The 26,670-nt window shown below is 41.0% G+C and overlaps 1 protein-coding gene across 2 annotated transcripts in view; it reads left to right on the forward strand.

The window, feature by feature from the left end:
• Positions 1 to 26,670, forward strand: part of ADAM12 (ADAM metallopeptidase domain 12) — a 190,780-nt gene that overhangs the window by 141,376 nt on the left and 22,734 nt on the right. The window contains exons 12-14 of one of the 2 annotated variants that reach the window (XM_009892720.1): positions 15,939 to 16,116; positions 20,990 to 21,079; positions 22,434 to 22,629. In XM_009892720.1, the coding sequence (XP_009891022.1) occupies positions 15,939 to 16,116; positions 20,990 to 21,079; positions 22,434 to 22,629 (464 nt within the window). The remainder of the gene's footprint in view (positions 1 to 15,938; positions 16,117 to 20,989; positions 21,080 to 22,433; positions 22,630 to 26,670) is intronic. The other variant, XM_009892721.1, reaches the window with a different exon arrangement.

The raw sequence follows: 26,670 nt of genomic DNA on the forward strand, positions 1-26,670 counted from the left end.
CTAGGCTGAGCCACCAAGGGCATTTCAGTATTCCACTTGTTTTCCAAGTATCTCCCTAAAGTTTCCACTCTTAGGAGTGAAAATATTCTTCCTGACAGCTAGATAAATACAGAAGAGTTCCCGTGAAACGCAAGGCATTAGTCTAGATTTATACCACTGAAACTAAAAGCAGAATTTAGCACAAACTGCAGAGCAAAAATATACCAATTAGCAGTGCTTGTTTATTTAATAATTTTGGAAATGTGCGCTGTTCATGTGCTCCTTCATCAAAGTTTAGCAGAGGTATCTCCGTGGCGGTTGAAATTGGGTGAGTTCCCCCAAAATAGTTGAAAGTTTAAGAGTTCATGCATGCTTGAAATTTCTTGCCAGCCTTAAGGGAAGCAAAATTTTTATAGTTAGTCTTCTCCCCTCCTGTAAACCCAAAGGTTTATACTTCCCCTCACCCACATGTCTGTGTCCTTGCCAATAGAGCACTCTTCTAGTTTATATATAAGTGACTTACACAGCTAGCTCGTCATCAGGGAAGCTGAGTATACTGGAAATATGTTCTTCCCGCCCTCTTACAGAAAGTATAGAATCATATAATAGTTTGGGTTGGAAGGGACTTTTAAAGGCCATCTAGTCCAACCCCCTGCAATGAGCAGGAACATCTTCAACTAGATCAGGTTGCTCAGAGCCCTTCCTAACCTGACCTTGATGTACCTTGAAGTACCCCTTGATACCTTTCCATTCCCACCCCCATTTCGGTGGTAATGAGAGACCAGGAATCCCATAAGGACAGTTAGTTTTACCAAACTCATTCAGGTGCTGATCCTACTGTAGTCTCCATCCCTTTGTGGAGTCCCATGACTTGCTATAATGAAAGCTCTTTCATTGTCCTCTTGCAGAAGTGTGTTGCTCTTACCAGGATCGTTTCTTTTTGCTGAATCATCCCAGCCACAGCTAATTGAAACGCCAGGCAGGCTGCTAGGACAGAGCCCTTTGTTTCATCTGTCTTTGCACTTCCATAGACAAAAACAGGTTTTCACCATGCTGATAGAAAAGAGGATGACGGGGAAAGGGCTGCTTTGTAGTCTCTCCTCCAGTCCCCTTTGCACCTGCCTGTGGGAATGATAGAGATTTTTCTCCAGGTGTGTCCTACTGCCCACACCCCATTTCTTTTGCTATCCACGTATCGTGAGATGGAATACCTCATATTGACCTGGAAGGGTGTGTGATTTAACCATAGGCTGAAAGCCGTCTTTACAGCTATAAATCACGGGGGGCTTTTACACATCCATTCAGCAGACCCCGCTTACCCCATTGCACTGAAACTACAGATGGAAAATACAAACCAGCTTGGAGTTTGTCCCTGCAAAGACGTGCAATAGTAAGAAAGCAGGATGGGTTTATGCTGAGGAACCGTGACTGTGTCTGCAAGGGTGTGCCTTCAATGCCCTTGAACTCCAGCATCAAACACCATCACTTTGTGTCTGGTCTTCCAAGCCCTACTGCACATCGCGCCCAGCGTGGCAGCAGGTCATTTAAGTCTACTGTGAGTCTTATTTCCACCTTAGCTGCAAATTGCTTCTCTTCGAAGACCATAATGAAGAAGAGATTAAATAAATGCAAAATGATTGAAAATAACAAATCCTTAGGAAAAGAAAAATGCTGTGTGGGCTATTGTTTCAAGACATGAAACAAGTGATAGATATTTAAGTGCAACACCTAATGCGTGAGAGAGGGCATGGCCATTGCTATTTGCTCGACAGACTTTTGAATGAAAGAATACCTCTTTAGAAATTCTTATTTTAATCTAGGTCCCTGGTGGACCTGTTTTTAGTCTGTTCCCAGAGTTCCAAGGCATATGCTGGTTTGCACCCCAGAGATGGCACGAAGCGTTAGGGACAGAAAGCCATTTGGTGCCTTGCAGGAAGGTCTGGGCCAGTAACATAAACAAGGAAACAGCTTCTCCATGATAATTTCTCCGCACAACTCCTCTCCGTCATGTTCCTTTTAGAGTGTTGTTCCTTTTGAAAAGTAAAAGAATGAATTGAATCCATCTATGCCTGACTTTTTCTTTGGTTTTTTGCTGTTCTTATCTTGGATCTGATGTTACCATTTCCATTTTCACAGCTAGAATTTAAAGTCAGTACATATTTTGATTCGGTCACGTTTTAAATTCCATTTACCCAGATAAATATGACTGCATATGTTCCAGGGAAGCGGAGCTTGGACGGTGGTGCTGTGACTTTGCGCTGGTGGAAATGCGCGTTTTGCCTATGCTGCAGGACAGCCTGGGGCTCTGCTGGAGCCAGGGGACCAGGTTTTGTGTACTGAGCATAAGTGAAGGAAGAAGAGAAATGGAACTGAGATCAATTCTTTAACCTCTCAGCTATTGATCAACATTTTAGAGGATTTTTATGGAACTGTGCCTCTTGGTAGAAAATACCAGCTAATTTTGAGTAATTGCCTCTCAGTACACAGTTTCACTTTAATTATTGAGTTTTTGGAGGCAGGGTTTGGGGGAGGAGAACAATTAGGAACACACAAAGGACATAGCAGAAATCGTACAAAGTATGTAGAAAAATACTGGTTTTGTTTACTGTTGAAATTTGGAGAAGACTAATTTTTTTTAACCAATCCAAAAACCACCCACTGCTCTCAGTGTGGTTTTAAGTAAAACTGAAACTTTTATGCTAGAATTAAACCAGATAGCCAATGCAAAGCTGCATATTTGTGAATAAGACTGAGAGGAAAATGCGATCTGTCAAGAATCAGCTGAGTGACAGTCCCAAATTAAACTAATTGACTCAATGTAAGTACTGCTGAGGAGAAATGGGGAAAAATCAAAGATGGGAAGGACCATCAGGTGGGCTTCTTCTGGGTACCACTGGAAAAGAGCATTGGTATGTACAATATTTTAATTCCCTCTAGGAACAATTAGATATTCTGCTCTGAACACTGAGTACATTAGTTACAATTAAAGCTAAATAAAATATTTAAGGGGAAACATAGCATTTTTTCCTAAGTAATAGTACCAGATGTCTATGAGTATGTAAAAAGTGACCAAGCGAGACCAGAGAGAAACAGTTATGTTTGACACTTCCCTTTTATGTGTTAACTTCAGTGGCCAAGAGGAGGTGCATTACACTTTAGTTTGTGTCATTTATAGCATCCATTTCTGCTGGCAGAGAAAACTTGGTTTTATCGGCTACCCTCTATTGACAGCCCTCTGTGGTGGCAAGTATATTAGCAGAGACATCTAAAATAGCTCTTTCTTTGCTTTCTCCTCTTCCCCCCCATCCCCAGTTCGTGCTACTTTCACATTGTTGAAGGTCTTATTTTGTTTTGTTTCCTGATTTTCCTAGTGTAAATGCCCTGACTCAGATTCTGCAGTGCTCAGAGTTTTAAGATTTCTCCAGTGTTCATGCTCAATGTTAAGGTAGGGCTAGTAGAAATGTTTATACTCGCATGTAGCTATGATTTTAGGAGTCCCACAATCGGTACGCTGCCTCTTCCCCAGACTTCTCGTGTCTATGGGTGCTTCTGGTAGTGCTTCCCAGAGCCACCGAGGTGTCACAACTTGGATTAGTTACTTGTTCTCTCTATTAAATTAAAATTAAATGGTAGGTCATGTGCACTTGAGCTGTAAAATCTACATACCAGGTCTCTGTCTCAAAGCCATCAGGTAGTTCTGATTATCACGTTATACCCACAGCAAACACCATAATACGAATTTGGGCAGAGAAATTGGTCTGTGGATCTAAACCCCAACCTGATTTGCTTCTGTGCTGCAGTTTACTTCCACCTCTGGTGAACTGGAATAGCGTTTTGTGGGGCTTCGTGACAAACCTAATGATGGACATCATCCAAGTTAAAAGCAAGGCTTGTGGGGGCAGAAGACTATATACTAATGAGGATTATTTAGTCATCTGTCTGGCAGTTCGGGCGCACAGTTATCCCAATGCAACCGGAGTAACTGTGAACAGCAGGACTGGGTCAGGGTGAGGAGATGCTCAGGAGCTTCTTTTCCTTCACCACCAAGAGCAGTGTCTGGGGGAACAGCACCCCATGGTTAAAGCATCTTACACAACTGATGTCCTTTGATGGTGCTGAAGGTCTCTTCTTCCCTTGTGTATCACCCATTACCATTAATGAGATTTAGGACTGCACATCAAAAGAAGGCTAGCAACAGTAATGCTGATTTTATAATGCATAAATACATATTTGCATGATAGATGGGTGGCTGATGTCTCCTGGAGAACCGTTTGGCTCATTAGGGTTGGCTCTCAAAGGCTTTTGTGGGGAGCCTTGTTATTTTGTCAGCTGCTTTTGTTTGATTTTTTGTTTTTAAACTGCCATACCAAAAAAAAAATATATTTAACTGCATTATAAAAATGTAGTTAAATAAATAAAGCATCGTTAAAATCTATTAAGGACAAGTTAGGAAAGTACTAATCATATGTGTCATTTACTGTATAAGTATTAGTTTCAATCACATTTCTTCTTTTTGAAAAATCATCTCAAGGAAGCAGGATCAAGGTCACTGATTTTGGTTATTCAAATTCTGAACTGGAATCTACCGAACTGGGCTATGAAAACATACACCCTCCAGAGATTTCCAGCTCACTAGCTTCAGGAGACAGTCAGGTATGCCATGGAAACAGCATATTGGCTTTGGTACCAAATCAACTTGAAGTGAAAACCACTTATTTCAACACTTCACAAAGTAAAAAAAAAAAAAAACAAAACCCTAACAATAAAAAAAAAAAAAAGGAAAAAAAAATAAGGCAAAAGGTCATGCTAGAAATGGGATAGAAATCAGAAATATAGTGTGGAAAAGGACACTTTAATTGACTGAGTGGTTCTCTTTTCTTCTTTCTAGACGTCTCGCAGCATCTTGTAGCTGCAGAGCTGTTAAACATTAGATAATCAAACCATTAGTAGTTCGCACAGTATTCCCTGACCCCTCTCAGTTTGTTTTCAGTTGTGCAGACCTCACTTTGCATTTTTCAGTCTGGCAGCTTAGAGACATTAAACTGTGGAGTCAGCAGTACTATCTGGAATTACCTCTGTTCCAATTTGAAGAAAATGAAATTATCTTTAAGATGTAAACAGTTTCTAATTAAACTCTGAAGCTGTTTATGTTTCCAAACTAGTCTGAGCTGAGCTCTGCACAAAGACAGACGATTTCTTTGTCTTTTTCTTTTTTTAATAAAGTTGATATACTGATGTAATAAATTGCTTGTGACAGAGCTAGGTCTGTTGTGCCAGCAGTGCAACTGCTTTTTCAAAAAAAACTTAAGCAACGTATCCCTATGCCCTAGTAATTGAGCACATTGCATTCTGGTCCTTCCTTTAGTAGGAAACAGCCACAAGATTACAGAATAGATTTATGTCAGTCTTTCACTTAACTCCAAGTAGCCCCATGTCTGCAGTGCATTTGGCATTCCTTTTTGTTAATAATTTCCATACATTACAGATACGTTTAATTGTTGCAGTAAATAAGATCTGCATTGGAGAATTAGTAGCGTTAGTTGAAATAGGTTGCATGTTTCCCAGTCCTTTACAGGAGCGGGTCACTGATAACAATTAGCACACTGAGCTGTGGGGCAGGTCTTTAAAAAAAAAGATTTTGCTTTTTATTTTAGTTTAGCCTTTCCCATTTCAGTAGATGTGCCGTTAGAAATGAAAATATTTGGCTTTTCTGGTGTATTCTAGAGGAGAACTTGTACAGATTTACAGCGTGCATTTTCTGTAAGTGAAGCTGACAAGGAGAGAGGTTACTTCTCAAATGAAAACACATTTTACTTCTGGTATGATTATTTATAGCAGATACTTAAGGACAAGTCGTGTTTTCTACTGTGTGATGTATCCAGAACGGGTACAGTTTTACTGGCTTGGATGCTGGTATGTGAGAGCTCAGCTGCATTTTGTCTTGTCGGTGTAATATCGATAGAAAATATAGCTCTGTAAGGGACATTTTTCTCCTGCAGTACTGCTATTGCCATGACCCATGAGAACAAATCACAGAAGGACATTTTCCTTTATCTTAGCTTTCTGTTTCATCAAAAAAACTTTTCAACCTGCAGGGATAAATCTGTAGTGCGGTGCATGGAGAATTAAGCACACAATGTCCAGTTTTAATTGGTGTTAATGCATTCCAAACTCCCAGGGTATAAATGGAAACATACCTTAAAGGGCATATTCTTAAGGTCACATGAATGCTCCTTTTTGAACATGTGTTGTATGCCCTGAAGCACTTTAAGGAATTGATGTTGACTTGGAAGTCTGAATCACTGTAATTAAATGATGCCTACAGCTGCATTTGCTACAGTTGTCATGGGAATCACAGAGTCTTTTGTGCCTGGGATAGATGTGCAAAATGTTTAAAATTCAGAGAAGGGAAGATGTCCATTTTACCCCAACAATTGCTCCCTGCAAAGTCATTCTTTTTCTTTTCTAATGTCAAAGCCTATTACAAAGTCCCAGACGCGTTTACTGTGGGATTCTTCTGGCAGAAATGCAGGTAGGCTCCATTTCAGCTTTTTAAAACAGAATGGCACAGCCCCAGCAGCGAGATGAAGATAAGCAACTACCTATTTTAGTGTAAAGTCACTGAAAATAAAGAGGTGAAATAACTTTGGTGTCCTAGGGAGCCTTTCTGGCTTCGTCTAACATAGTATGGAAATTGCGTTCATCTTCATCATTGATGTTCTCCTGGCAGCCCACCAGCATTAGATATGAAATCCAGGCTCCCTCCAAGTTGATAGGAAAGCTCCTGTGGACTTCAGTAAGGCCAGGATTTCATCAGAATGCCTATGGGTTCCTTTAGATTTCTCAGGAGCCTTTCATTCCTGTGAGTGAAAGCTCTGATTTGCTCGCTTAAGGATCCCTAAGTCTCAGATCATGGCTTGATCCATTCTTTTCTCATGGCTTGAAATAATAGTTACATACAATGTTGCTACTAATTAGTTTACTTACTTTGTTCAAGCTCTGTGAAAAAGAAAAGTGAAGCTAGAAAAAATGATTAATTGTTTTTTTTTTGTTTTTTTTTTTAAGAATTCCACTTCTATTTGTCTGAGGTGATTCAGGTGATATGGGATAAACTGCTTTTTTCTCAATGCTTGTCTTGCAGCAGAAGAAGGGAAGGTGGGAATGATGGGGAAAGGCAATCTGATTTCTGGCACTGTTCTGCCTCACTTGTCTTTCCTTTGGATCTTCTAAAAGAAACAACAAAAATTGAGCCGTGCTGCTTGTGAGTCAGATAGTCCTGTCTTGAAGCCCTGATTTACTGAGACCAGGTAGTACAGATGTTAAGTGAAATCAATATAATCTTCTCCTCCAGGTATATATTCTTTCTAGCTTTTTGCAGGTCTGAGACATTTTTCTCTAGAACCCACGTCTTGCTGACTGGTGTTTCCATAAGCTTTGTTCTCTTAGTGCTTCTGCTACTGCTTTTCCCAATGGGCAGCTTCTTTGTGTGCTTTGTCCAGAGGGATGCTTCCCAAATCTCTTCTGCCTGGCCTGGGTTCCTTTCTTGCGGTGTTTAGCCCTCCTCTGAGCCCTCTTCCCTTAACTGGCTGTCGTTTCATCTGCTCACCTGATGTACAGGCTCATCCTCACCCAAATCCATCTGCTGAGGCCAAGTACCCACAGTACGGCACGTCTTTAAATCTGACTGGTCACACTGGTCGCATCAGCTGGGGGAATAACCCCATATGCTTCTTTTATTCTTTAGGGTGCAGTGCGTCCCGAGTTGTGTTTAGGATACACAGGGGCAGGACAGACGCTTGTACTGGTGAAAGGGGGAAATGTCCATAAATAAATATCATGGGTTGTTTTTTCTGTATTACAATTTGGGTTTGATATTCCCTTTTGTTTGATATGCGTTGATTTTTGAAAAATTACTTTGTTCTTCTCCCTCACCCAATGCTCTCTCTAAAGTGATCCTCTCAAAACCGAGTTCCCAGAGTCAGATTATCTTTTTTTCCTCCCGGTCTGCTCCTGACCCATTTAAAAAACAATTCCAAGGTTTTTCAAGGGAGAAAGTCAGAATGCAACCGCCTAAACCAAAAGCTGATTGTAAAATCATGTTGGGAACTCAATGAAGTGTCACCATGATGTAGCGCTGCCCTAACATTTCGAGCCAGTGCCTTGTGTCTAACCAGAAATCAGTAGGAAGCTGATCTTCAGCAAGGTATTGCGAACAACAGGGTAGATCGTTTGTCTTTATTTGCTCGTCACGTGCCGAGGATGTTGTGTTTTGTACCATTCGTCTTTACTTGCTTGTCACGCGCCGCAAATGTCGTGTTTTGCGCGGCAGATTTAAACCCAGGGCGCTCTGGTTGTGCTTCTTATCGACAGTTTCCTCCATTGCCGGCAACCGCCGGCAGGCACGGTGCGCCCGCTGCCCTGCTTTTCTGTAGCCTGGGACCAGACCTGGCCTGGCCTTTTCATCCCTCCCTCTGCTCTGTGTTGCTTTTTCACTTTTACTGTAGTCAGCACTGGATTAACCTCAACTTCTAAGTAGCAGATTGTGAAACCTGAACTCTCAGCAATCCAGCAAATTTTTATTAATGAGGTAGTGGTCTAAAAGGAAACAGAGCAAAAGATGAGCCAGAGGCAAATTCAAACTGATTATAGCTACTTTCCTTGGCTGTCTGGTTTCCAACAGGAAGAACAGTTGTCTGAGTTCAATTCCCATAGAGCTTTTGCAATGCAGATAACTCCAGCGTACAGTCAGAATACTGTCAGGATTGATAAATTGGTTTAGTATTGCTTCACCCCCAGAACACAGAAAGGAAAGTCACAATAGGCCTCTCAACAAGAAAAAACTTCCCTGACCATACATTTGTCAGAGTAAAAGTAACTGCTAATAATGTTTTATTTGGCAGTTTTGTGGCTGCAGAAATATCAAGCCATGACAGTGTATACTGTATAAAGCCATTAAGTGTTGTTCCTTTGCAGAAAGTATTTTTGTGAACCATCCAGCCGTTTGTTTCATCGCTGCTTTCTGCCCTAAAGTCCCACATTCAGTATTATAAATCTGCCTTTTTGAATATTTCAGGTAGTTAGATTTTCACCTTCCATGTAATGGGTGAGGTCAAGCCTCAGCAGGGTCTATGACAATCCAATCTAGACACCTGAAGTGAGATTACTTGAATATATTCTGGGAATCTGCACTGTCCCCAGGGACAAATAAAAATGACCCTAAAACATTTGTGTGTGAAGTTTAAACATTCACTTGGAAAGACTTTCTTTTCAAGAACCCTGGAAATTTCATTGTAGCACAACAAGCCATTGCCACTACGCATCAGTTAAACTAACCACTGGCATGACATATTCTCAGTTATTTATTGGAAGTGTAAAAACTACCACATAGTGAACATGACAAAAGCTGTAGGAGAAATCTAGGCTTGTTTTTAAATCACTGACCATGAACTCAGACAGCAAGAGCTTTGATGTCATGCGTAACTACATGGCCCAATTCCGTGCTCTACTTTATTGATGCTCTAGGGATTAAAACTATAAAAGAGGAGCAAGAGAGTGAAAAATAGGCTAGAAAAATAAGTATGAGTTGTCAGATGTCTACTGCCTTTTGAAGTAGACTTCCCATTTCAACACTTTATATAGATATATATATATAAAACCATTCTACATTTTTATCTAAATCCTTCCAACACTGCCAAAAAAGGTGTGCCCCCTAAGTTCTGGGACTGGTGTCTTGCACAAAGCTCTGTCCTGTGCTGCTTGCAAGGACCTGCACACCCTCCAGGAACCCAAAGGGGCCTCCAGTTTACCCCCTCTTCCCAGTTGTCCTGAGTGTTTGCCATTTGCGAAAGCTTTGGGCGGGAGAGAATCTGCAGATATCGTTAGGGTCTCCCTTTATCATGTTTGTGGGATCTACTTTAAAACTGCATTTGTGTCTTTCTCCCTCAAAAGTACTTAGAAATGAAGACATTGTTTAAATAATAGATTAAAAAGCCCTTCCATATTATGGCACTTGTCTAATTTTAAACAATTGCTATTAAAACATGAGGCGTATGAAATAACGTGTAATGACAGAACTTGATACACGAAGGGATCTGTAGTATTTGAACATCTATTTCAATATCAAAGAAAACTGGATTTTCTTTCCTGCTTAATACCTAATTCTGTGAGGTTCTTTATGCTTACTAAATCATTAACATACATGCTGTACAGAATAGCTGAAGTGTCAAAAAATGTCATCTGTTAGCAAATGCAGTTTTATTCTAGTAGGCTCATGTCTCTTAGGAGCCTATAAAAAGTTGTTTTCAAGAGATGGAGAGCAGTAATAATGTCTAGAAGGTTAAAACCAAGGGGGATGCTTTTTAGTTGTAAAGAATTATGTCAATTAGATCAGGAGTTAGAGGAGGCTGGAAAATTGTCATAGTTCCTTGAAATCAGCACCTCATTGGGTCTGGAAACGTTCGTGTTGCTTGAGCTTCTACCTTCTAGAGGTTTATTCCTGTGTTACTCTCTCTACTGCTGACATCTTTCCCATGGAAAAATCACTTATACCTGGATTAAGAAAAGCAACCTTATCTCTATTTTTTAAGTTTAAAAAAACCCTCTATTTTTTGGTTTTTATGTAAGACTGGGATATGCAACAGAAAACCATAAGCATAAGTCAATGTGCATAAGTCATTCTGTACAGTATGAACAAGAGGGAGCTCAAACTCACATCTTCTGCCTCCAATAAAAGGATCTGCGTTTCTCTCCTCCTCTCCAGTTGAAAGTGAGCCACTGCACAGCCAAAAAACAAGATTTTTTGGGACTGAGGAGAGTGAGAGTTCATATTTGTGAATCTGAAAGCATCCTAAGGTCGAGACAGACACAGAGACACGGCAAGGTTCAGTTCAGACAAGGTGCGTTGTCATGGAAAGTGTTGGAAAGTCAGGTGCTTTGATTAGTGAAGTTTTTGACTCAGAGGGCTGTGACTCCACACCCCTCTTGTCTTCCAGCACCTTCATGCTCCTAAAAAACACTGATGCCTCAGCTGTTTCCAGATGTGGCCTCTCAGGCTGGACTTTTTGAGCATTCTGGACAAAGCCCCATCCCAGTTTTCTGCACCTTTGGAAATCAGCTAGTCAACAGTTGTTTCAGTAAGTATGGTCCGGAAAATCAAAATGCCCTTTTAAAATTAATATAATCTCCAATTATCATATTACCTCAGGGAGGAAGGCCTGGTGGTACTTAATAGAGCTCTTTGGGGCTGTTGTGCATTTTAATTGAGTGAATAATTGTAAAACACTTCAGGGCCTTTTGGTAAAAGGCTCTGTATAAACATCGCCATAATGCTGAATAATCAGGTTGCAATATGAACTGGAATAAATGAACCCTATAAATAGATATATAATTTATATATACCTATAATGTGTGTGTGTATACATACCAACATTTTGAAGAGAACAAGGCAGTTACTTTATAAAAGTCCTACAGTTCTTGAATAAGAAAAAAGCCTGAGATTGGATAGCCATAATCATAATAATCAACATGCTAGTTTTCAAGATATTGTGAACCTGCAGTTTATCCTCCTGTGCAATGCATATAGAATTGCCAGAAGCATTGATGGTCTTACTGCTTCAGTGGCGCTTCTTGAGAAACAGGGAAATATGTTGTGTTTTATGGTGGACAACACGGAGGAGGTAGATCCAAGGTACTACATGTTTAGATGCTTAAAGATGTTGGTAGACACGGTTTGGAGGAACCAAGGGAGTTTCACTTTGGATGGCTTTCCCAAGGTGTTACTGCAATGCAGTGGTAGGGTTTGGAATGAAGCAAAGTTCTCCTGAAGCCCAGGTCAGTGGTCCTCCAGGCATTTTCCAGATGGAGCAATGAGAAAGACAGTGATGGTGAACATGGCCCACCAGCCTTAGCAGTGGGATTGGTGCTCGGTCTGTAGCTGATCTGCTGTGTTACCCTGCATGGATCAGTAGCCACTCTGTTTCTCCTGAATGCTCTGGCTGTCTGCTCTTAAGACTATAATTTTCTGGGGCAGTGAGTCTCTCTGCTTCTGAGCCTGTACTCTCTTATTATCCAGCCCATTAGGAGGGGGAATGACTCTGAAATGGAGATGATGGAGATGAACTTTTATAGTTGAGGCAAAAAAAGCTTATGCTGGGCAACGCGGTGCTAGTACAAAGCGCTCTCTATTTTTAAAAGGGACTCAACGCAGTGATGATGCCACTTCACTTAGTTAATGAAAGGAGCCATCTAATACAGGCTAAATGCAAAACTACATAGAGGAAACTGGCATTTGATTGGCTTGAGTGCTTGAAATATAAATGAATGGGAGAAGACCAGGCTGTTTCTAAAGGAATCAGTTACCAGGCATCCTCTTACTACTGTGAAGCTCTCATTTGCAGGAGCAGTCAAAGGTATTTTTGCCTGGAACTAGGATATTCGTTGCTCGAGATTAAGTGCATCTTTTAAGCACCAAGGAGACACTGAGGAATGCTGTGGATTCAAGAGGGATAGAAAGCCTCTGAAATTATTTTCCTTGCTGTAAACCCACTGAAGAGTCTGATGTAGTGCTAGGCACTATTTGAGTTCTGTAGAGTTGTACCCACAGCCAGACTGGTTTGACAAAATGATTCATTGTGTATTAAATCTACAGATTCAAACAGTGTAGAAAATGAGTGGGCTATTCAGCATCTTAGAATAGGAATTAGGATGGACTAAAGTTTCCTTTCTCTTCTCAACTGCAGAAAAAATGTGGAATCTGTAAATGAAAATGTCTTGAGTGAAGGATAATGGAATATACTGATTGCTAATGATCTTTTTACCTCTGGAAGGTTCTCCAATGGCTGGTAGCTGAGGGTTTTCCCAGTAGGATAAGTGTCTGATCTACCACAGAAAGCACAAATATCCCTCTTTAGCATGTTACTGACATCTTGGAGGCAGGTGCTGACAGGACTGACTTTACTGTGGAGACCCCGCTACCTTTTACCACCCAAAGGTAGTTCTTCCAGGTGAGGTCTGAAGCCTCTTAGCAGGGTAGCGCGAGGAAGCTTGGTGCGTTTGTTCAGAGGATGAGTTTCTTTCACATGACCATTACTTTGTCATTTTTCACAAGCTCCAGATTCACTTAAACATCATGCCTAATGCTACTGACATCTGATATCTATAGCTTCCCTTCCCATCTGCCAGGGATTTCATGCTTCTGATGAAACAGCTTTAAAATTGCAAAGACAGCCAAAATATAGCCTAAAATCACAGTGATCAAATGCTGTGGCTTTTACAGGGGATTTTTTTTTTTTTTTGTCAAAAAAAATGAAGAATGATTGTGTGTCGGAATATCATGGTATTAAAGATCAATTATGTTTCCAGTGAAATACCAACTGGCATCAACTGATGTGGGATCTTCTCTTGCATGGCGTGGTTATCCTTCAGTCGCTCTCTGTTTCCACTTGTTGGGTTCATCTCTGGTTTTGCATTGCTTTATTTTGGGCTTACTTGGTAAAGAAAAGATATTTTCAGAAAATTTCATCAAATAACATGTGCTGCACTGATGTCAGCTGAGGAAATCAGCATCAAGAGCAGGAAAAGACAGAAGATGAATGGATCTCTTAGTTCAAAATAGGAAACAGCTTGAAGTTCCTCTGGGGGGAAACAGAAACCTCATTCATTAACAATGACATTATTTCACCTCTGGTACAGAGTAAGGATTCTGTTCTCCTGGTGAAGGACAGACACATCTCACATTCATGCAAATGACCCTGAGCATTCTTGGATACAAAGGAACAGCCCTAAAATATCGATGGTTTTGACTGGTGACCTGTTCTCATAATCCGTGTGAGACTGAGACATATGGCACAGGGAAAAATGCATTATTTGTGTTCCTGCATTGATTTCTGTCTGCGTGAGGTACGTATGTCTCCCTGTCTCATCTCAGTGGATATCAAAGGAAATCTGTGTCAATGAAGTGAAGGATCTTGCCTGGATGATGCACTATTCATTTATTCATACTTTGATATGAGGAGCATGTCTGATCAAGCACTCATATATTTTTTGCAGGGTTTATCAGTCAGATGTATCTGGGTTTCTTGAGGTTTTTTCTGGTGTTTGCTAGCAGTGCACATCCATCTACCTGTCCACAGTCACGTACACAAAATTTTGGGGGGCTTTTTTCCAGTCAAACTAAGAGTAGGACGGGAGTTTGTCCTGTCCTGTTGAGAACACCTCCAATTGCTCAATACAAAATGGTCAGTAGGAGGTTTCCCAACTGCTTTTCTTTTCTGTTCCATTGCTCCATATTCCTTCCCTGTTTTCCCTTGGAGCCCAGAGCTGCAGCTAGCAACCTGACTCCTATTCTGAAATGTCTTTATTTATCTTAGACTCTGTCATTTTGCCTAAACATTGATATTTTCCAGAAATCAGCTTTTTACGTGGAGCTGCTTATTAACCTTCTGAAGTCATATGTCAGTGAATCACAGAACTGTTTAGTTTAACTAGACAAGACCTATAGTGATACACAAAAATTATTGTCTTCAGAGTCATGTTTATGTTCTTTTGCAATGAGCTGGCTGCTTTATTGCAAAAGAATCTGTAAAAGAGGTCATTTTAAATAGGCACAAAATAAATTCTGGTCTGTAAGGTAGCCATAGCCTTTCTAGAAGATCCTAATTAACCTCCTTGTGTCAGCATAGGAAGCTCTATTGCATTTGTAATTGTCAAACATTTCTTGTTTTTAATAGAAATGATCCCTTTCCTGATACCTATAGGCATCATCGTTCGCAAAGCAAGCTTTTCATTTCAGGATATTAGAAAAAACAGTAGATTAATCGAAGTCTGAAGTTCAGCAGTGCAGAACTTCCGTCTATTGTCTCGCTTGTCTGTAAAGATTATACCCTAATAACACACGAGTGATACAAAGCATTTAGTGGATAAAGTCTGGTCGTTATTGGGTTGGGTCCCTGTGCTGCCATAATTTTGAATTACTGCTGGACCACGGAGCAGCAGTGACGAAGGTACCAAGTCTTAGGGGAGATGCTGTTTTATGACTTGGTTCTAACACAGATTCAACGTAACCATGTGCACATCTCAGTGCAGAGAGGGCAGAGCGGACCTTGGGACGTGACACTGACGGCCAGATCCAGGTGCTGCTTTGTCTCATATCTGTGAGTCAAACTGCTAACATTCATTAGAAAAATGGAATTAAGTCCTCCAACAAAAAACCACAGATTATCTGGTGGTATTTGTACTACACTGGATCTTTTTGCCAACATTGCTCATACGTGTTTTGCGAAAGAAATCAAAGCTGCTCTGTGCCTGCAAAACAGGGTCAAATCCTGCTCTCAGCAGCGTGAATTCAAGATACAGGTATTTTCAGTAGTGTCTTTACAGTCATCCTGATTTAATATAAGAACTGAATTTGCTTTCATCATACAGTTCCCAAGCTCGACTTTGATGAATTGCAGGGGCAGACTCTTATCAAGTAACTTTGTGTTTTTCTCTATTTATTTTGTTTTTCCTGAAAAGAGCAGGAAGTTTGCCATGCTGCAGAGCAAGATGAATGAATGTGCCATTTGAGGCTGAATTTTCCAAGAAGGATTAGGATGGTTTTCAGTCCTGTAAATGGAGGAATACTCCTTGGAAGCCCAGTATTTCTTTAGGATAGTGATCAAAATTTGCTCTATAACTACATGTGCAAAAGAGGGAGAAGGAATTCCAAATGGGAACAGAGCAGCTACAAATTTAAGTGAAAATCATGGAAATTCCCTTATATTATTATTATAAATCATTTTGGCTCAATTTTACAGTGAATTGCTGTATCTCAATCCTATGTTAAAGGGTTAAGAAAAAATGAATACTATCTTCTTGTTTGTGCACAGATGTGCTAAAAGTTCACCAGTGTGACAAGAGAGAGATGGTTTCATCTGATAATACTACCTCTTTTTTTTTTTGGTCTCCATGTATTTTTCTTCTAGCTACCCATTTCCCATGGTATTCAGTAGCTGCAGTAGAAAGGACCTGGAAAACAGCCTGGAAAAAGGAGTGGGAATGTGTCTGTTTAACTTGCCCGAGGTCAAGGAGTCCTTTGGTGGACAGAAGTGTGGGAATGGCTACGTGGAAGATGGAGAGGAGTGCGACTGCGGGGAGCCTGATGTAAGACGCCACCTTAGAATTACTGCTCACCTCCTGTCTGCAGGTTTTTAACAGTAGAGACGACTCAGAATTGGTTTAGCATGTTTAACACTATTCAGGGTAAACCAAAACTCTTCCTTCTCTGCTTCTATCTTATCAGCTTAAACCTCAGAGTCCTCAGACATGCGGGGAGTTTCTACTCGACTTGCGTTTGAGTTGCTACAGTTCAGGCAGGGCTTTAATTAAGAATGTGTTCCATTCACCATTAGAGAACAAACTCTCTCATGGTGTGTCCAACAGATTAACCATGACTAACTCTCACGTTCCTAACAACAGAAATTCCTTTAAGTACTAGCTAATAAGCTAAACCCAAAATAAATTTGTTAACGTTGCTCAAATTTCTCGAGATGCCGTGCATGAATTGAAGGTTTGTTCCCATATATGAGAAGCCACTCCTATATTAATACTAATACAACTGTAAATAGTTACATACATATTAATATTGCCTAGGTATTTTTTCATTGTGGCCAGCTTCAGTTTTTAGGTACAAGACCTTTGCCTCCTTCACTATGAGATTTTTCTTTGCCACTAACAAATTACCTTACTAACGGAAATAGCCTTTACTGCCTCCCAAAAAGACCATTACTACTTCAAAGATCATTCCACTTGGTTTAGTGAATGTCTCAGAGGATGCTCAGGTCAGGTGGAAATAGGCAAAACTTGGGGGTCAAATAATATCTGAGCCGACATCCTTATCCCTTTGGGTTCCCATGCTCATTGGCTGTATTGAACTTCTCTCGGATTATCCAAATTAAATACATCAGCAGATGAGGGATTTGTTTCCTGTGATAAATATGGTTCTACAGAGAAAATAGATCGGGGCAGTTAAAACAGCGAGATATTCCTGTATCCTGTCTACACAGTGTATTGGATTTACACAAGCCATAAGGATTTCCTGACAGTTCAGTCATTCTTGAGGGTAACGAGGTTGGAGGAAGCAGGCTTATCTTCTTGTTTAAAGTCAATAGAGTGCAAGCAGCTTGCAAATGTCTTTCTAACCCAGTTATCTTTCTCGTTTTCGCTTTTAAATGTTAGCGATACCTTTTCAAGTCAAAGCCATTACACTGCTATAATCTGAGTGGTACCAGAACACCCGCTAAATTAGTTGATAATTCACTGCCCAGTCATTTATACCAGCTGAGTTTTGTCAATAGTGTTACAGTAAGTATTTTATGGCCTGGAAATCTGCACAATAACATATGCTATTTGTATTTAATCAGTGATCAGAATTAAAAGACGTGTAGACGTGGTGCTTAGGGACGTGGTTTAGCGGTGGTTTTGGCAGGGTTAGTTTGATGGTTGGACCTGATGATCTTAAAGGTCCCTTCCAACCTAGACGATTCTAAGATTCTATTCTGTGAAATATCAATCTGAATATGTAGATGTAGGTGTTTGACAGGGATATTTCTCCTTCAGTCTAGGTAAAATATTAGCCCTGTGTTGAGGTCTGTGCTCACTGACATTCCTTAGCAGCAGGACAGCAGTGGATTGATGAGGGTGGAGAGTCATGACTGTAGCACACCTCCCACCCTTCGGACAACTCGGGAAATGCTCAGGCAGTAGGGACTGTCTGACCACCTCCATCCACACTACAGTCTCATGTGCGTCAAGCGCCGGTCATCTTCTTGAGTATAATGGATGCCGGCGTGCCCACCACTAGGCCAAGAGTGTAAGACCTGACCAAGGATGGTATTACAAATTAAGCTTCAACTTCATTTTGGATTATATTACCAAAAGTGTCTGACATGCTACAGTGTCTGTGGAAGGAGAGTTAAGTAGATTACACAGGGAAAGATAGAAGAAGGAAAAACAAAATAAAAAATATCCTTGGTCCTTGAGAACTGAGAGGTGACAAATGTGGCTAATTTTATAATGGGCTGCAGGGGGAATCAGAAAACTACAAATCAGAAGTAAGTCAGAAGTCAGACAAATTACTTCCAAATATAATTAAGAGCTAGTGCTTGAATAGCTGTGACATGCCAGGGACAAGTCAACACAGCTTTTGTGCCAGGAAATCTTGTCTTACAAACCTATCACAGTGCTCTGAAGGACTTAACAAGTGGATGGAAAGGGATGATGCTGTTATTGCAGCCTGTTAGGAGTTCAGAGGCTTTAGACCAAAGCCTGTCAACAAAGCCTCTTTAGGAGACCAAACAGCTGCAGGATGAGAGAATATTGCATGGGCAAAAATTGGGTTAAAAGACAGGAAATACAACTAGGTATAAAACATCCATTTTATGCAGTGGAAGGAAATCTGCTGTGATGTATCCATGAGATGTGTCCTGGCAACTACACAATTCAGCATATTCATAAACAACCTGGGAAGAGGAATAGTCTTGAATTTGCTGACAATATTAGTTAGGATGGTAGAGATGAAAGCTGGCTGTGAAGAACTGCAGAGGAACCTTCTGAGACAGCTGGACTGGGCATTAAGATGACAAATGGGATTCAGTGTGGAGTGATGCACATTCCAAACATCACATATAAGATGATGGACTCGGAGCTGACTCTCACCATAGAGGAACAAGACTTCATATTGCAATAAATAGTCTCATGAAAATGTCAGCTCAGTGCTCAAGAGTGGTCTAAAAGGTAAATAGGCTGTTAGAAATTACTGGGGAAGAAATAGGAAAACAAAACAAAGCACCAGTAGAACCCTATAAATCTGCAGCGTGCTGTGCCTGAAACTGCATGTGCAGGTTTTCCATACCCCTCCTTGATCTCAGGAAGGATAAAGTAGAATGAAATAGGTTGAAAGAAAAGCAGTAAGGTGGTTTGACGTTTTGGAGGGGCTCTGGCTGAAAAAAGAAGAAAATGGAAGATGCAACACAAGCGGATAAAATGGTGAGTGAAATGGAAAGAGCGAGTAGGGAGTGATCGCGCCCGACAAGAACTGTGCAAATGAAGTTAGAAAATGGCAGGTTTCAAACAAGCAGAAGGAACTGCTCCCCAGACTGTGTCGTTTACTTGCAAGTTCCTTTCCACAGAATGTTAGAGGTGCTAAAAATGTCCGTGGAGCCAAGGGAAAGCCGGGACACTAGGAAGGTATCATGTATGTGTGTTCACATTCCTGTCCTCAAGCATTTTCTCCTGGCAGCTGCGAGGGGGACACAAGGCTAGAAGGGTTATAGGTTGACCCGATGCGGTCTATGTTGTGTTCTCAGAAAGGCGAGGTTGAAAAAAACAAGATGTCCTGTCTACAATATGCAACATCACGTAGGTGATGCCACAATAGCTGTTGCGTTAGTCTGTCCGAGACGCTCGGGTGAGCCCAGGAAACCTACACCAAGAAACCCAACTCCCATCATCGCCGTTGTTATTAATAATAACTAATAATAATAAACTACAACACAGCAGTAGTTTCAGGTGGCAGCCTCCAGCCTCCGAAAGCCTTGTGAGCCTTTTCTGTTTGCTTGTCTGTTTATGTCAAAACCATTTCTGACAATTCCATAACTCAGGCACAAAAAGTATTTACCAAGCTCATTCCGTACAATGAGTAATAAGTGAGTGAGCAATTGGAAATTTCAAAGGCTGCAGTATCATCATCCAAAGAGACGTGTCTTTATCCCAAGCAATCGGTGGAATGCCAATTGCTTTCCATGGCTGTCTGGTGTAGGGCCAGATGAGGGGGTATAGGAGCTGACTGGTTGAGAAGTACCTTAATTGGACTGACATTGCCTTCCTCCACTCTTCTTTTCTCACATTGCTATTGAGGTGAATTTATAAAATGTGCTTTTGTGCAGAGGAACGTTACTTCTTAAATACAGCAGCTACACAGAAATATTTGCGTAGCCTTCCGGCATGATCAAAAATAGGTGCGGGAAGTTGTTCCACTGCTTCAGAGCAGCACAGTTAGCTTTGTCTAGTCAGGCAGATATTATCTAAGGAAACAGTGAAATCCTGAGAATCTTTTTGCTCTTTATTTGTGAGTGCAGTGGTGGCTCAGTCTTCCAGTTGGAAAGCTTTACAAAAGCCAATAAAGTAACAAGAGGCTGTGAACATCATTCTAACCCACTTATTTTTCCTGTGTTCCCTATATTGTTAGTGATCCCTTGTTAAGTCAAACTGACTTAACACAGCTGAAGAGCAATTTTATCTGCTGCTATTTTTGTTAGAGAGCTGAGATTCCAGCGCAGCTGATGTAACTTGCAGCTTGTGAGCATAATCTTGGAAAAACAAACCCATTATTTTCTGAAACTTCTTACTAGCTCATTGTATGGAGAATAAAGTTTGCAAAAGCCCACACATGCCACCGTCTAATCCGTAAGTATGAAATTGGGATGTATCAGTTAGTGAGAATGCAATTCATACTCATTCCGTTTCTCAAAGCTCTATTGCTGACAGACCTGGTAAGAGATTACATGGAATGGTGCCATCGTCTTTCTTTGTGGCAGCCACCAGTCTCCATGCCATACAGAAGTTTGGTGAGCAAGTATCACAAAATAGAGAGCTGCAGTGGTGATGCTCAGAAACTGTAGCACAGGTCCTGGATCCTCGCAGGAGGCAGTGGAATCATTCCACTGATTTTTGTGGAAATAACACACCATACTACTGTATCAGGATTGGTATCAGTGTACTTGAGTTGTTTGTGATATTTGGGGTTGGATCCATAGTTAGAATAAACCAGCCTTCCCCAATGGCTTCTCTGGTTTTACGACAGTTATTGCGCTTGTTGAATCTAAGGACAAACAAGACTGTTTGGATCAAGTTGTAGAGTTTCATGCATAATTCATTATTTCATGCCTAGCTTTTCTTGGCAGAGCTATAGGCAGCCTCTTGATTTACAGCTCATTGTGACTGAAAGTTGTCTGCTCTAAATTTATCCTCCATCTAGGAATGTACAAACCGGTGCTGCAATGCCACTACCTGTGCCTTGAAACCGGGAGCAGTGTGCGCACACGGACTTTGCTGCGAAGAGTGCCAGGTGAACCAACCGAAACGTTTCTTACCTGTGTGGGGTGGGCAGAATTCCACAATCTTCCCAATTGCAGAGCAGTAAGCACAGGGGCGGAACAAGCATTAAGACACTCGCATTTCGGGGAAGCAATTCAAAAAATCTTCAAAATGTAACAGTTATTGAAGGAGCAGATCGACAGACTTTTCTGATGGTGTCTGTGCTATTTGTAGCCATTTCGTCTGCTCATGCAAAACCTCTTCTCTTTTCATGAACTTTTGTATGCTTTGATTTTTTTTCCTGCTTTTATGGATGCTGTGCTCTGGCAAGCAGTCATTAAATTCTGGACCCTCTTTTTATGGGAAGACTCTTGAAATATTAATTCTGACAACAGCGTATATATTTTTAATGGCAGATCATCAGCTCTTGTGGACTCCTAACGTACTATAAAAAGCCAACTTGCTGCAGGCATTTACCTTCTTGAATTCTCAGACCACCTCTTGCATATGGGCTAATAAAGCATTCAGCAAGTTTCCATTGTGTCTGTGGCAGCCATCTGCCTAAAAGCTCAGCAGCAGCAAGCTATCAAAACACCTACCAAATGCTTTTTAGCAAAGTCAATCTTCAAGTCTTTTTGCTTTTTACCAAAGGCACTGTGATGATGCAGTTCAAATTCAGTGCTGCTCCCAGAGCCCACCCATCTTCTGTGGTTGCTCTTGATAAGTGAATGTTCAGATTAGGACATTCCACCATTGCCTACTAGTTGCCTTCAGCTCTGGAAAAAAAAAGCAGTTATCCAGGGAAATCAGGACAGGACAGGAACAGTGACATGGACTAGTTGTATAATTAAGTTGAAGATCTCGAGGCCCATGACAGAGCGACATTTCCATGAGGAAATGCACCTCCTTCCCAAGAAGCTGTTGGGCAGCTGAATCTCCAGAGTCAGGTGGGCCAGTGGCTTCGAGAGCCATAACATACCACATAACATAATGTTATGGGATCGGCTGGCTGCCCTGGTCACTGCTGGGTTGTTAAAGCCATATGGATGAAAAGGCTTCTGGTCTGACCTTTGGTCAGGAAGCACTCTGAAAACTTCAGTTCGCATTTGCAAACTAAGAGCAGGTTGAGTTTACCTTCTGACCTGAGCCACGTGAGCGATGTTTGCAGCTGCAACCTCAGTTTGGCCCTCCTTCTTGCCAAACCCTTCGCAACCCGTGTCAAATAAATGTATTTGAAGAGCTGCGTAATCCTTATACTGTCCTCTGCGGTCAGTTGGTGCAGAGCCAGTGGAAAAAGCTGTTCATGCGCTGCATGGGTTATACCGCTGCAGAACTCTGATTGATTTGGAATTACAGCAGTTAAGGGGTTTTTGTTTGTTTTGCAGTTAAAACCAGCGGGGATTTCTTGCAGAGAGTCAAGTAATTCCTGTGACCTGCCAGAGTTTTGCACGGGAGCCAGCCCTCACTGCCCAGCTAACGTGTACCTGCACGACGGGCACGCGTGCCACGGGGTGGATGGCTATTGCTACAACGGCATCTGCCAGACCCACGAGCAGCAGTGTATCACCCTCTGGGGCCAAGGTGAGTCGGAGAACCAGGAGATCTGTTTATGAGATAGGCTTGGGGAAAAAAAAAGTGCGTGATCATAGATGGAATCGGAGGAATTTTATACAGTACCAATCTGCACCTATTCTTTTCTGAAATGGAGAACTGAATAATGAGGGAGTCGTTTTGTGATTCATTTTATCCTTGATTTGCTGTCGCGTTCGCTTCTTGCAGCAGGAGGTAGAGAGCAACAGTAACTAGGTTCATTCTGCAACACCGCTGCAAATGGCTGGGTGAACTTAGACAAATCACCTAATACTGACTTTGATATGGCCTTGACTTTGATATGGCCTTATGTCATCCTACACAGAGCTGAATGCTCTTGACGGGTTGGAATCTCCTCCCTTTTCAGGCTCATATTTAAGCTTCCTTCTGCTCTCTAACTTGCTCATCTGCAAAGCATATATGCCTGTCTGCATCCCAAAACAGAGTTCAGTATTTGAATTAATATAAGATTCTTGTATTATTGTGTGTATTTTATTAACCGGTGTTACCCTGTAGACCTGCCTCCTGACAGTACTCTTAGCAGAGTATGCAGTATGCACTGAAGCAGAAGGAGATCTTATTCTCCCTTGGGAACTCACTTACTTTTTGCAAAAATCTAATAGCATAAGTTCTCAGGTTATCCAAAACATGATATCCCAGGAAAGCATTCACCTTTCTGTAATGTCCTGTGACCCTTCCACTGGAATACGAGTACTAACTCGGCATTTTGCTATTGCCTCCTGCATCGCTGGGGACAAGTCATGTCTCCTGCAGCATCTCACTTACCCCCTCTCTCAAATGGGAAAAATCACTTTTACCTCTCCTGAAGAGAAGCATTATTTAGCATTAGATTTAATTAGTTCTTTTAAACTAACTTTTTCATCTCCCTTGGCCTCTTTCCATTCAGTATCTCTCTGTCTTCAGCTCTGCTCCAAAACATATGTATCATTATAATGACACACAGATGTTTCCTTTGGTCAAAACCCTCATCAGAAGTCTATTGAAGGATTTATCTGTTATCTTCACAGGGACTCCGACCCTTCGCAATTTTTGTTTTAAAGACCATTAAAGCATCTCAGAAAATAATGCCACTGATGCAGATAGCAGGTTTGCTTGGTCATGTGGGTATAAGAACATGTTAGAGGAGTTCCAGTTCAAAATTAAACTCCCCATGTGGAACAAACCTGTACCTGATACGCTCCTCCGAATCCCAGTCGCATCGTAGAGCTAATATGAGCTCATATAGTCGTGTACAATTATAGCCTCCAGTCTTAGTCATACTGGGATTTTCAATCCCCTGGATACAGAAACATTTTCTCTTGTATAAAGCAAAATCTCCTTATGAACTAGTTTCCCATGCCATGGAAAGTTACCCGGTCAGACTGTTAATGATTTCAGTCGCTGAGAAAAATTCAGCAAAAGGTCAGGGAGCTGAATTGCTGCAGCTCCTTTGCCAAGTCTGTTTCCTAATGCAGCACGTCCTCCAACCCTCCCAGGCTTCCCTAATTCTTTCTTGTCTTCCTTCTTGGGGCTATTCGATATGGGGACTGCTGTGCATGGAGTCTCCAGTGGTCAAGGCTATGGGAGTCCGCTTATGAGAAAGATGACGTCATTAAGAACACAGCTCGAACAGACTTTAACTGGAATACCCTTATTTGTCTTGGGAATACCCAGGGATGAAGATTTTGAAAGGGAGGATGGGACATTACCAAACCTGAACTGAAAGGTTTGCTTCTGATCCCATTGTTGGAGGTATAGATTAGAAATAATGCCAGTAAAGTAAACATTCAAACAGTTTAGTAGATAAGGTTCAAGCAAAAACCGGGGCCTATATTCTGGATTTAAAAACTAGGGACGTGAATATCCACCACTTCATCACATCTGGTTGGAGTACGAGCTGGCAGATGCAGGCTGGAATGGGAAGAGGGTTAGGTGGGCAAGACAGTTGGAAAAATATCACGGGACAGATAAAAAAACTTTCCTTCCAGCCTTACTTGTAGCAAAAAGAGAGACTTGACATTCTAAGATGTTATCTCTGGACATCATATCAAAAAGATACATTTGAACCTTTTACCAGATTGTTGTAATTAATTAAAATTGTTTTCAACAAGTGCGTGTATTGGAGTGGAGTGGGTTTAAAAAAAAAAATAATTCAATACCTAATGAGAAAACAGATCATAGCTCTTTTACATTAATTCCTTTTTTCTTCTTCCCCGTAGGAGGAAGCCATGCAGAGCAAAATACAATAACTTTTCTTAAAATAATATTCAGTATATTGAATTCCTTATCAGTGTCTTCTTTTGTATATCTTTCTTTACTCATCAGATTACAGATGTCCAGTAGCCCGATGATCAACATCAATCTTAATATTTTTAGATCTAGTTAAAGAAAAATGATGAGCACTGTCAGAGCTTGTTAACGTTAGGCTGAGCAATAGGAACCTGTTTCCAGAAAGAGGTCTTGCATTTCCGTGAGGGTTTTTTTTTTGTTATTTTCAACAAATAAATTCAAATCAAATGGAGGAGTACTTTTTGCTATTCCCTATCTGCAATAGCATGGAAAGCTTGGAGTGAAAGAGGGGATGAGCACATGGGGACAGTCTCTGAAAATAGCCATAAATTCCTTGTAAAGACCAACTTCATTCCAGTCTGCTGCCGAACACATAAATTTCTCTGCTCGCTCTCTCTCACCTTAATTCATGTCATTTTTATCCTTAAGGAGCAACGTGCATGCATTGCTTGTGACCTTTTTTACTTCGTATTCAAAAATATCAAATTGCAGTGATCTGACCTATTGATAGCAGTGTGACTGAAAGGTACATCGATAGCAACGCATCTGTGTAATGTCCGGTACTCCACTGGCATTTTCCGGGAGCAACTAGATACTCAGATAAAGCTATTTAAGAGAGAGAAATTATTGATTACCAAGGAACAGAATATCTCAGCTTTAGACTCGTGGCGTTTCCTACATTGACAAGAAAATGATTCTTTAGGGAGGGAAAGGAAATGCTTGTCAGCGTGTTTTCCTACATTTCCCTGAGAGGGCCAAAAGCAGTGATTTTGGGAAGCCAATGGCAGACATTGACTTAATAATTAGAACATACTTAAATTTATTGCATAGACGTGGCCATTTGTTTAGACACGAACAATCTTAATTTTAATGTCAATATTTATTACAAAGGCCTGTCACTGGGGTAAGAGCTTTGCAGTTTTTTCCAGGTACAACCCTATAGGCAAAATAGATGGGCTTCCTCATCCGTTAGCTGACCAAACCATTCCGAACCGAGGGTTTTTGTCTGGTTTTTTGTTTGTGGGGTTTTTTTCAAAAATATTAATTTATCCAAGCACTCTAAAGTTTTGAATGCAGTAAAATCAAACTATTTTGATCATCACAGATTTACAGCCAGAGCTTTTCTTTTGGAGATCTGAAAGGCTAACGTTAAGCCATATTCTCAGAGCCAGTGGGAGCTGGCGTACTCCTTAAATGCCAAAAAAAATAACAGCTCCACGCCATGTCACTCGTGCACAAACCTAACAACAGGGATCACCGAGGTGAAGAGAGAGGCCGAGGGGAGCTTGTGGAAAATTTGCTTTGCATCATCAATACAGTATAACAAACGTAATGAGATATAAAATCCAGATGCAAATCTCATGACAGAGAACTGTATTTTTATGCTTATATTTATTTCTACAGTTGTTCGTGGTGCTTGTTGGTATACTCTGAGCAACAGAACTCCAGTCGTTTATTCAGAGGGGTATTTTTTTCCCCCATAAACACTGTATTTTATTTTTTTTTTAAATAAGTCTTTAGACAATGTTGGGAACTGAATTGAAATATCTTTCTTTTCCGCTGCCGGCCTGATAACGGGTGTTTCTCCGTTCTTGGAATCAGCACCATGGTCAGAAATTTCTCCTTTTTCGGGAGACTGTTGACCATCTTCTCTCATTGCAGCAGGTCTTGCACCGGTCTGAAATGACACAGCGTTTCTGTATTGTTTCCAAAAGGGTAGAACATTTTTTTTTTTTTTCAGCC

Source organism: Charadrius vociferus, unplaced genomic scaffold (genome assembly GCF_000708025.1).
Source record: "Charadrius vociferus isolate BGI_N301 unplaced genomic scaffold, ASM70802v2 scaffold38, whole genome shotgun sequence".
In the NCBI taxonomy this organism is placed as follows: domain Eukaryota; kingdom Metazoa; phylum Chordata; class Aves; order Charadriiformes; family Charadriidae; genus Charadrius; species Charadrius vociferus.